The sequence below is a fragment of the Schistocerca nitens genome, chromosome 4, assembly GCF_023898315.1.
Source record: "Schistocerca nitens isolate TAMUIC-IGC-003100 chromosome 4, iqSchNite1.1, whole genome shotgun sequence".
Classification (NCBI taxonomy): Eukaryota; Metazoa; Arthropoda; class Insecta; order Orthoptera; family Acrididae; genus Schistocerca; species Schistocerca nitens.
Genome location: NC_064617.1, coordinates 384,344,253 through 384,354,765, shown reverse-complemented (window position 1 = coordinate 384,354,765; position 10,513 = coordinate 384,344,253). Strand labels below are relative to the sequence as shown.

General features: G+C 37.9%; 1 protein-coding gene across 1 annotated transcript in view; it reads right to left on the bottom strand.

The window, feature by feature from the left end:
• Positions 1 to 2,654: 2,654 nt before the first annotated feature.
• Positions 2,655 to 10,513, bottom strand: part of LOC126252321 (cysteine sulfinic acid decarboxylase) — a 45,847-nt gene continuing 37,988 nt past the window's right edge. The window contains exons 3-8 of the mRNA XM_049953205.1: positions 7,154 to 7,388; positions 5,956 to 6,175; positions 5,540 to 5,687; positions 4,822 to 5,050; positions 4,504 to 4,698; positions 2,655 to 3,305 (exon numbers count right to left, since the gene is read on the bottom strand). Of these exons, the coding sequence (XP_049809162.1) occupies positions 3,132 to 3,305; positions 4,504 to 4,698; positions 4,822 to 5,050; positions 5,540 to 5,687; positions 5,956 to 6,175; positions 7,154 to 7,388 (1,201 nt within the window). The 3' untranslated portion in view covers positions 2,655 to 3,131. The remainder of the gene's footprint in view (positions 3,306 to 4,503; positions 4,699 to 4,821; positions 5,051 to 5,539; positions 5,688 to 5,955; positions 6,176 to 7,153; positions 7,389 to 10,513) is intronic.

Below are 10,513 nucleotides of genomic sequence, written 5' to 3'. Positions count from 1 at the left end.
CCAGTCCTCCAGCAGGTGTCTTAGATTTTCTCCAAATAAACTATGACCTCAGTTTGGTATTTTCGCAGAAAACTATTCATGACATTGGTGGACAATGTAACGAGGTGGTCAACTGCAGAACAGATAGCTCGAAATCCGCGTTGTTCGGTGGGTAGTAAATTGCGAGATTTGACCCACCATACCAGCCTGGCATGAATCATCATTCCATCACCTTATAAACAGCTGATGAGAGAAATTGGGTAGTAGCTAGAAGTAAGGCGTTTGTCCTTACTGGGCCTAGGTATGGATATGACTGGCTTCACGCGAGCGTCTGGGGAAGGTAACCTCTGCCCAGATGTAATTTTACATATGAAGGAGAATGTTCTTGCCCACAAGTATCTGAATGAACATCGTCTACCCACGGATCAGAGAATAAGGATGAAGCGAGAGCATAATATAGCTCCGTCAATAAAAGCAGCGTTGTAGCGCACTTCTGAGAGAAGAGTATCGCCCGAGCCGCCTCCATTCGTTTCCCATGGAGGAAGGCAGGGGATAGAGGCTGGAGCTCGAAATCTCCGCAAAATAGCGGCCCAAGGTGTTTGAGATAGCAATAGGGTCCACTACGACGGTAGATAATAGTCGGCCGAAAATTGGGGAATGGATCTTGGTCCACATAATGGAAGAGGGATGAGTACGTGTGAAAAATCGGAAATTAAGAATGAATTTAAAATACAGGGTGTACATAAAGTCCGGGAACACACATTGTGCAATAACTAAACATTGCACAGATAGCATACATATTGCCTTTTAAATAAAAACCCAAAAGTTTTACATATATTCGATATGCAAACCATGAGTGACCCGGCAGACGTCAATTCGGTAATTGGAAACTTGCCCTACCTGTCCCAGCATGGCATCATCGACTGTGGAAGTCTCTTTCCATATTCTCTCCCAGAGCTCTGCTACATGACGTGGTAGAGGCGGCACATACACCAGATCTCTTTCTGTGGGGAAAGATTTAAGTCACACAGAGATCTGGTGATCAGAGAGGCTATTTCATTTCATGGAATAGCTGTCCCCTTCTGCAGCGCGGCTGACCTATCGATGCGGTAGCTTTATGTTTGCGACTAGCGCTGACTATCGGCATATTACCAAACTACGCTGTGGCAGTATACATGAAAAACTTCCAGGGTTTCTCTTCAAAATGACCTGTATGACACCTGTACAATGTGTTGGTCTTGTGCCCAAGTGTGTACAAGTGTTCCTGGACTTAATGTACACCCTGTATTACTCGTACCTGTAAGTTCCTCCATTTAATGCTCCGAATTCATTTAAACTTTCCAGAAAAGCTGATTGATTCAAACTGGTTTGTCTCACAAGAGCGTTAATTATTGTAATGTAGGCCCTATATCAGCAATACTGCTCATCAAGGAAGGCAAAATCAGAAAAGGTAGAGATTGCTATGTCACTGACCTTATGAAAACAGACTTTCTAGATTTTCCGGAATATCACAGACTCACTGGAATTTTATTGGAGCAAGTGGATTTACCTTATTAAAGAGTGCAACATTTTGAAGCACTTTTCACCTAAAATCTTGCTGTAAATGACAGGCCAAAAACACTTTTCTAATTTCAGTATCCTCCATGTTCTACCACTAATTTGTAAAAAGTTGGAAATAAGGTGTATTTTGTACTTAGATATCTATGTTCAATTTTATCCTACTTATAACCCAATTCTGTATTCTCATTTGTATTTGTGGTTCATAGACGGCCAACTGGCAAATTAGTAACTTTCTAATAGCATGCTTTAAATTTAATCAAGGTATAAACAGTTTATGAGAGTTATTTTGCTGTAGCATATAGTGTCTGCAAATATATTTGAGTAGGATATTTATGTTCATCTCAGGAATATTTCTACAGGCATTTAGGGAAACTTAGGCAAGACTTCATTTTCAGTGACCAACAAGCAAATTTATTACAGATTTTCCATATGATGTTGCTGTTATGAAAATCAGATTTCTTTCTAGTATACTAGGAACTGACTTTTACTACTAATGTTCTATAAACACACAGAAGATATGTAATCTGTTTGCTGCAACCTTACAACACTAAGAATATGAACATTTTTCTCTATAAGATATATTGGTATACGATCTAGATATGATAAGTTAGTCTAGCAGAACTAAGAGGTGGACAGGAAGTTTTAATTCTTTTGGGCTGTTAGCTTGACATTCCTAAGAGGGCTCTTACACAAACAGTAATAAACTGTTTTAGTATTTTAATAAATTGTTTTAAGAATCTATTAGGATTAATTACCATATGAGTTCTGGTTAATGTATTTGTGTAGTAACAGTGATCTGGACAGCAGAATATTTTGACAGCAGAATATTTTGACAGCAGAATATTTTGACAGCAGAATATTTTGACAGCAGAATATTTTGACAGCAGAATATTTTGACAGCAGAATATTTTGACAGCAGAATATTTTGACAGCAGAATATTTTGACAGCAGAATATTTTGACAGCAGAATATTTTGACAGCAGAATATTTTGACAGCAGAATATTTTGACAGCAGAATATTTTGACAGCAGAATATTTTGACAGCAGAATATTTTGACAGCAGAATATTTTGACAGCAGAATATTTTGACAGCAGAATATTTTGACAGCAGAATATTTTGACAGCAGAATATTTTGACAGTTTGTAAAAGGTTTCAATTTTGTGTTATGTTAATTGTTTATGCCTATGTTTCAAATATGTTCATATTGTGTCTGCAAGTTAGTGATGAAGTTACCACTTAGCTGTGCAGGCAGACACTGTATTAAAGACTAGGTGTGAGAGGTCAAGATATCATTAAAATTTTATTTGAAACTATTTAGTAGACGAGATGCTTGTTGGTTATCAGTTATACTTAAAAGAAGAAACTGTTTCACTAAAATTACTTTTAATGTTCATCCTACAGCTTTTAACATTTGTCAGTCTCCATAAATAAATAATGTTAAAATGTTTATACATTGTGAGGTAAGACCTCTAGGATGCAATTTAGTCTTTGCAGACTGTATACCATGCATTTGATACAAACACTCATCAGGCATGCATATCTTGTGTCATCACAGTCATTTCACAAACAAAATTATGACAGCAGGGAAGTTTCACAAGTCTTTTCCAAGTCTCTCAATTTCTTCCACAAAGTAATCCATATCAGTGTGAGTTAAGGCAGAATTCTGGAGGACTAAACGGAAGAAGTTTGGATGATCATTCAGTGGCTGATATGTAATCATCATTGTACCTTCCTTCATCATTCTTTCCTTAATTTTGGGAGCCACCTGAAATCAAGAAGGTATGTAACATGAAACATTAATTCCATTTATTTCTGTTTATTTTATACCGAATTTGCAAATAATTCATGGTGATGCAGGGCACCTAAAGAAAGATTTTGTAAATGCTATTTCAATATACATCATAACCTGTCGAGACATACAAGTTAGATGTAATTGGCACATGTTGCACATTTCAGTTTATTTCTAGAGTGGTGTAACTTAAGAGCTGGATAGGGGTGGAATAGTTAAGGGACTGAGCAGCAAGATTATCAATCCCTCATTCAATAGGTAGTCCCTCTTGAGTTACTGATGTCAGCCAGAAATTTAACGAAATTTTCACAGTAAGAAAAAGGTAAAATCTAGGCATTGAAAGCAATATTGATGTCAGATATGAAAAGCAATGTAGAGGGATAAAAAATTATATAGAACAGGCGAGTATGCAGATCAGAGCAGATGATTACTTCTCACAGCTCATCTATGACAAGATACCTCACCCACATCTCCCCCTTCCCCAAATCATTCACCCATACTGACCAGACAAAAGACTAAGGCAGTAACACAAGTTATGCTTTCTCAGTGAAAGATGTATAATAGTACAAATGATAAGGCTAACAAGGTAATGAGCTTTAGCAGAATCACCAGTATTATAGAGGTGAAAGGAAGTTCAGTAGGTGTGTGGGTGGCCACAGTCTAGTGTCCTATTATGTACACACATGCATATGTCTTCCCAGTCGCAGGGGGGAAAGCATAAAATTAGAGTTGATAAGAGCCAGAAACGAGAAAAATTGAAGGGAAAAGAGCAGTGGCAACAGCTAAATGCAACAAAGGATGGCAAAGGGGAGTAATTTATAATTTTTCAACCAAGGTAACAATTTTGAACAGTGGATGATCTGTGGTGTAAAATATTTGTTTCCACAAGCTCCTGCAGGAATGAAATCCATTATTCCTTTGAAGAGAGTGTAGGAATAAAAAGAACTCATTTCCCCAGGCATATAGGCTTATCAACTCTTTGGAAAACAAACCATCTGATAATCAGAAGATAGTAATTGGTTAACATGGGAGAGTAAGATTGATGAAAAGATATCTTTTTGAAGACTTAACTTTACTTTCACTTTAGTGGCATGAAGTAAGTATTTGGGTGTGTGTCAGCTGAACTGAACAAATTATTTACAAGAGTTTAGTTTGCAGTGGAAGAAGAACTTACCTTGTGTAATTTGTCTTTAAAATCTGCTTCATTTTCTTTGCCATGGAGAGATGGTGGAATGTACCAGAAACATATATTTGTGCACTCTGGTTCATTTAAAACCATTCTGAAGTCTTCTCTCTGTTTAATTTGTTTTGTGAAATATTCAGCATTATCAAACACTGTGTCAATATGTTTTTCCAAACCATTAGTGCCCTGCAGGGAAAATATTCACTTACATTTCATTTTTTATCAGAATTCAAAGTATATTAATGTAGGAAACACTTTTAGAAGAAATTCCTTGAATTTAAATGAAATTAATGCACATGAATATTCTACCTTTGCTTTCCACATCATCCAGAATTTTATGACATCTGCTCTCCTGCCACACTGCACATGCTTATCTCCTGTGTCATATTTAGTGTCATAAAATTTATCCTTTTGAAATAGATACTGAGCACTTTCTGAGTGGCAGTCAGCTAAAATATTTTCATGTCTCAACAAGAATGTTGAGCACTGCTGTGGTGCTGTTAGCAGTTTGTGTGGATTCCATGTCACAGAATCAGCTCTGAAAGAATGTTTATAAATATGATGCATAGACACTTAAGTAAATTTCAAAGTGAGCTGCAACCCTTCATTACTGTCGAGAATTTCAATGAAGGAGCAAATATTTTATGCAATAGAACCACTTTGTAGCTGTTCCATAAAATGTAAAGAATTAACAGCTGAGAATCTGAAGCACATGAAACACATGAAACTTTAGTTTCCAAAACTGTTTTCTGGGAATTATTTTAATAAATGTGGTCACAAATTTTAGACTGTGTAGCTATGACTATAAATTTGAGGTTTGTGACATGCCAGTCCATCAGGTTTACTAACAACTCAACTTTTCCAGTCTCAGTTCCAAATATCTTTCATTATTTAATACACAGAACTCAAGATCATAGACCATTGTTAGCAAAATCACAAAATAGAAAATATGAGTTATAAGGAACATTTATATGGTAAATCATTAAAGACTGAAGTATGATTCATAGTAAGTTTTCCCTCAACTTACAATTCTATTCCCTTTAGCAAGTGACGGTGCTTCTTAGACATGAGAGCTCCACCACCCCATGCTGCATCAACATGAAGCCACAAATTATACTTTTTACACAGGTCAGCTATCTCTGGGATTGGATCAAATGCACCAAGAACTGTTGTACCTGGAAATAGGTATTATTTGTAATGAAACAATTTAATTGTAGGAAATAAATGTGCACTGTATGTTACATTATGTAATATGTACGGACAAATAATGTGGTATGCAGTCCAAAGACTGGTTTGATGCAGTTCTACATGAACAATCATTTTATCACTGCCTTAAATGTGAAATTATAGACTATTGTAGGGTATTTCATATTTATAGCAATATCAGCTATACGTTTGAAAATGGAAAACTCATGAATAACAGGATTTTTGTTGTGTACATACCAGCTGTTGCTGAAACCATAAAAGGCAATGCTCCTTCATTCAGTGCTCTTTGGATTTCCTGTTCTAGGTGTTTCACATCCATTTTTCCTCTAGCATCACATTCTATGAGATACACATTGTCAGAACCAAGACCAAGGAAAGAAGCCATTTTCTTCACAGAATAGTGAGCATCCTGTGATGTAAAAAGGACCATCCGTGGAAGACCATGAAGACCTTGTTTCTGAAAATGGGGGAAAAATTTTTCAGATTATTAAACACCATATAATTTGTGAGCCTACAACAGTTTAGGCTGAGTATACTTCACAGAGCACAAAATGAAGCAGTGTCAAAAAATAGGTATCAAAAGAAATATGGAAGACAGTAGAATAGATAGGTCAGGACATGGGTTGTGACCTCCAAGTGTCATTTACTTGCTAATCTTAAAATATAATTTTGCCAAATTACAAACTGAACAGATGAGTCAAAAATCCCCATGTTTCATTAGATCTGTTTTTAAACAGATAGATACTCTAGCATCCAAAAACAAGTCACAAGCTGCCATTGTGAACCAGCAATTCGAATTTAGTCAAGTTTTCAAATAAAATAAGATCTAGTTCAAAGATGTCTACCTTTGAGTTGAATTTTGGTGAAGCACAGCTTCTTAGGACATTACTGTTTGTATGTATGGAAGTAATGATTGCCAAGGAGGAAGGAGCACGGAACTTAGAAACTTATTACTCAAATTGGAAAAACTTGCAGGTTATCTGGTGCATCACTATTAAGGACTTTTCTTCTATAAAAAGGTGAAGTGTATGAACTTCATAGGCAGCAAAATAGTGCAATATCAACTTAAGTTTTCAAGGAATCTTCTGTAGTGTGTGTATTAGACGTAATTTTGAGATCTGCTGTGGAGGTGTATTTTGAGATTTCAAGAGACTGTTACAAATATGGTTACATACTGTATGTTTCATTTGAAGGTTAAGTTACCCAAGTTACCTCTGTTCTTTCAGCTTTTAGTTTACTGAAACATATTTAAATGATTTTGTGGAAAATCAAGGCAGAAAGTGGTAAAAGTGAATGTGTATTCAAATGGGGTGAGAAAATGCAAAGAGGGAAGTAATGGTACCGAGTAAAGACAATGAAGACTAGATGACCAAGAACTAAATGCAAAGTAGAAAAGTGCTGCTAATACCATCTCAGGAAACATCTTTTGTATTACCTTTATATGTGGCGCTGCATGGTAGCGTGCACAGCTTATTGCATATCCATTGGCCACAGATCCTCCTGGGCAGAAAATGCCATCACCACGGCCTCCTGGAAATCCAACTATTTGCCGCATCTGCTGCAGGACAGTTTCCTCCATCAGTGTAAACACTGGTGCTACCTCATATGTGTAGACACTGGGATTGAGTGCATCACTCAACCACTGCCCCACCAGACCATAGGGATCCACACTGAAACAACAGTAAGCCATCAGTGAAAGCATTCAGTTCTATTTTCCAATAGTACAGTGGATGATTACATAGCCTAGATTTCAACAATTTCTGTATACCCTATGATGTTTAACAAGGAGTCATAAGAAGATCTCTACACTGAATTAACCTTACCCGTAGGTAGTAATGGACCATTGTAATAGAAATTTCTGAGTCTTTAGCAAGGTGCAATTTCACTTTCCTCCCCAAATAATTATAACCTTTCCAAACCTGAATTATGTACCAACCAGCCAGAGGTAATTTATAGAAAATTTCCTCTTCTGGCTGGACATTTGATATGTGACAAAATTATATTTTGCTGCCGAATGCGATGCTTCTGCACAGTTGCTTGCAGAGTACAATTGTAGTTTCAACGTAGCGTTACCTATGTCTAAACATCTTTAGAGGTCAGATAAAGCATATTAATAAAATTATGCCTCCAACTGTGGTCTCCTGTTATTGAGCTTTTACGATATGTAGCACGAGACGAAACAAGCACTGTAACAATGTTTGAGGTACGAAGGCGAGCGAGTATGCCGGGGCTTACCACAGTTAACACAAATGACTGGACCATAATTAAAGAGTCAAAAATTAAAATAACTTTTCCAGACTTAGTCATTTTATGCCTAAGAATGTTAACATAGTTAACTCTCAGAATGACCAAATGAATGTTAGGCAAAATGTACGACCTTAAGAAAAAAGTGGCGCTGAATAATACAGGGTGTTACAAAAAGGTACGGCCAAACTTTCAGGAAACATTCCTCACACACAAAGAAAGAAAATATGTTATGTGGACATGTGTCCGGAAACGCTTACTTTCCATGTTAGAGCTCACTTTATTACTTCTCTTCAAATCACATTAATCATGGAATGGAAACACACAGCAACAGAATGTTCCAGCGTGACTTCAAACACTTTCTTACAGGAAACGTTCAAAATTTTCTCCGTTAGCATCCACCCTCCGCCGCATGGAATTCCTGATGCGCTGATGCAGCCCTGGAGAATGGCGTTTTGTATCACAGCCGTCCACAATACGAGCACGAAGAGTCTCTACATTTGGTACCGGGGTTGCGTAGACAAGAGCTTTCAAATGCCCCCATAAATGAAAGTCAAGAGGGTTGAGGTCAGGAGAGCGTGGATTCCCTGGAATTGGTCCGCCCCTACCAATCCATCGGTCACCGAATATGTTTTTGAGAAGCGTACGAACACTTCGACTGAAATGTGCAGGAGCTCCATCGTGCATGAACCACATGTGTCGTACTTGTAAAGGCACATGTTTTAGCAGCACAGGTAGAGTTTCCCGTATGAAATAACGTGCTACATTGAACGAGAGTAGGTGGAAAAACATGGGGCCCAATCAAGACATCAACAATGCCTGCCCAAACGTTCACAGAAAATCTGTATTGACGTGATTGCACAATTGCGTGCGGATTCTCGTCAGCCCCCACATGTTGATTGTGAAACTTTACAGTTTGATGATGTTGGAATGAAGCCTCATCCGTAAAGAGAACATTTGCACTGAAATTAGGATTGACACATTGTTGGATGAACCATTCGCAGAAGTGTACCCGTGGATGCCAATCAGCTGCTGATAGTGCCTGCACATGCTGTACATGCTGTACATGGTGTACATGGTACGGAAACAACTGGTTCTCCCGTAGCACTCTCCATACAGTGACGTGGTGAACGTTACCTTGTACAGCAGCAACTTCTGACGCTGACATTAGGGTTATCGTCAACTGCACGAAGAATTGCCTCGTCCATTGCAGGTGTCTTCGTCGTTCTAGGTCTTCCCCACTCGCGAGTCATAGGCTGAAATGTTCCGTGCTTCCTAAGACGTCGATCAGTTGCTTCGTACGTCTTCATGTCGGGACACCTTCGTTCTGGAAATCTGCCTCGATACAAACGTACCGCGCCACGGCTATTGCCCCGTGCTAATCCATCCATCCATCAAATGGGCATCTGCCAATTCCGCATTTTTAAACACTGCACTGACTGCAAAACCACGTTCGTGATGAACACTAACCTGTTTATGCTACGTACTGATGTGCTTGATGTTAGTACTGTTGACATGCGACTCATTGCTCAACACAAGCACCCAAGTCAACATTGCCTTCCTTCAATTGGGCCAACTGGCGGTGAATCGAGGAAGTACAGTACATACTGACGAAACTAAAATGAGCTCTAACATGGAAATTAAGCGTTTCCGGAGTCTACATAACATCTTTTCTTTATTTGTGTGTGAGGAATGTTTCCTGAAAGTTAGGCCGTACCTTTTTGTAACACCCTGTATAACTAGAAAGCTAAAAATTGGTCAGAATATGCAAATGTGTGTCAATTCAAAGTTAACCCTTTCAACCATATCAGAGTAGGTAATACTTTGGTTAAAATCTGCGTTTTTATGCAAAATTGAAACCGCTCAGTGTTTGACTCTGAAGCTGAAAATTCATATTTAGCCTCAGTTTTATGTTTAAGCATTAAATACGTTACACCAATAAGCTAAATGTGAGTTAAGTTTTTACAAAAACCCAAATGTGGAAAGGAAACGTCCTTATCATTTGCATTTGTAATAGAAAGTTACAATTACAGCACTACGACATTCATTCATTCATTCATGAAATACAGCTGTACCAAGTTTCAAAATTATTGTAAATAATGGTCAGAAGGATTCTTAAAGAGGCACATCAGAGGTCATGTTCTGTTTGATTCGTTCTAATAATTGTAGCTGGCTAAATTTAAATGCAGACGAGCTAATGTTTTTTCAGTAACTAAAGCAAATTTAAGTATTAATAAAAATCAAAATTTTAAATTCTGAATTGACAGACAATATACGTACAACAATGGGGGGCATTTAAATACTGCTACTAGTACGCAGAGTCGTCTATGTACCGTTTTGCGGTCCACTGCACTCTTATATACACCACTGGCCATTAAAATTGCTACACCATGGAGATAACGTGCTACAGACGCGAAATTTAACCAACAGGAAGAAGATGCTGTGATATGCAAATGATTAGCTTTTCAGAGCATTCACACAAGGTTGGCACCGGTGGCAACACCTACAACGTGCTGACAGGAGGAAAGTTTCCAACTGATTTCTCATACAC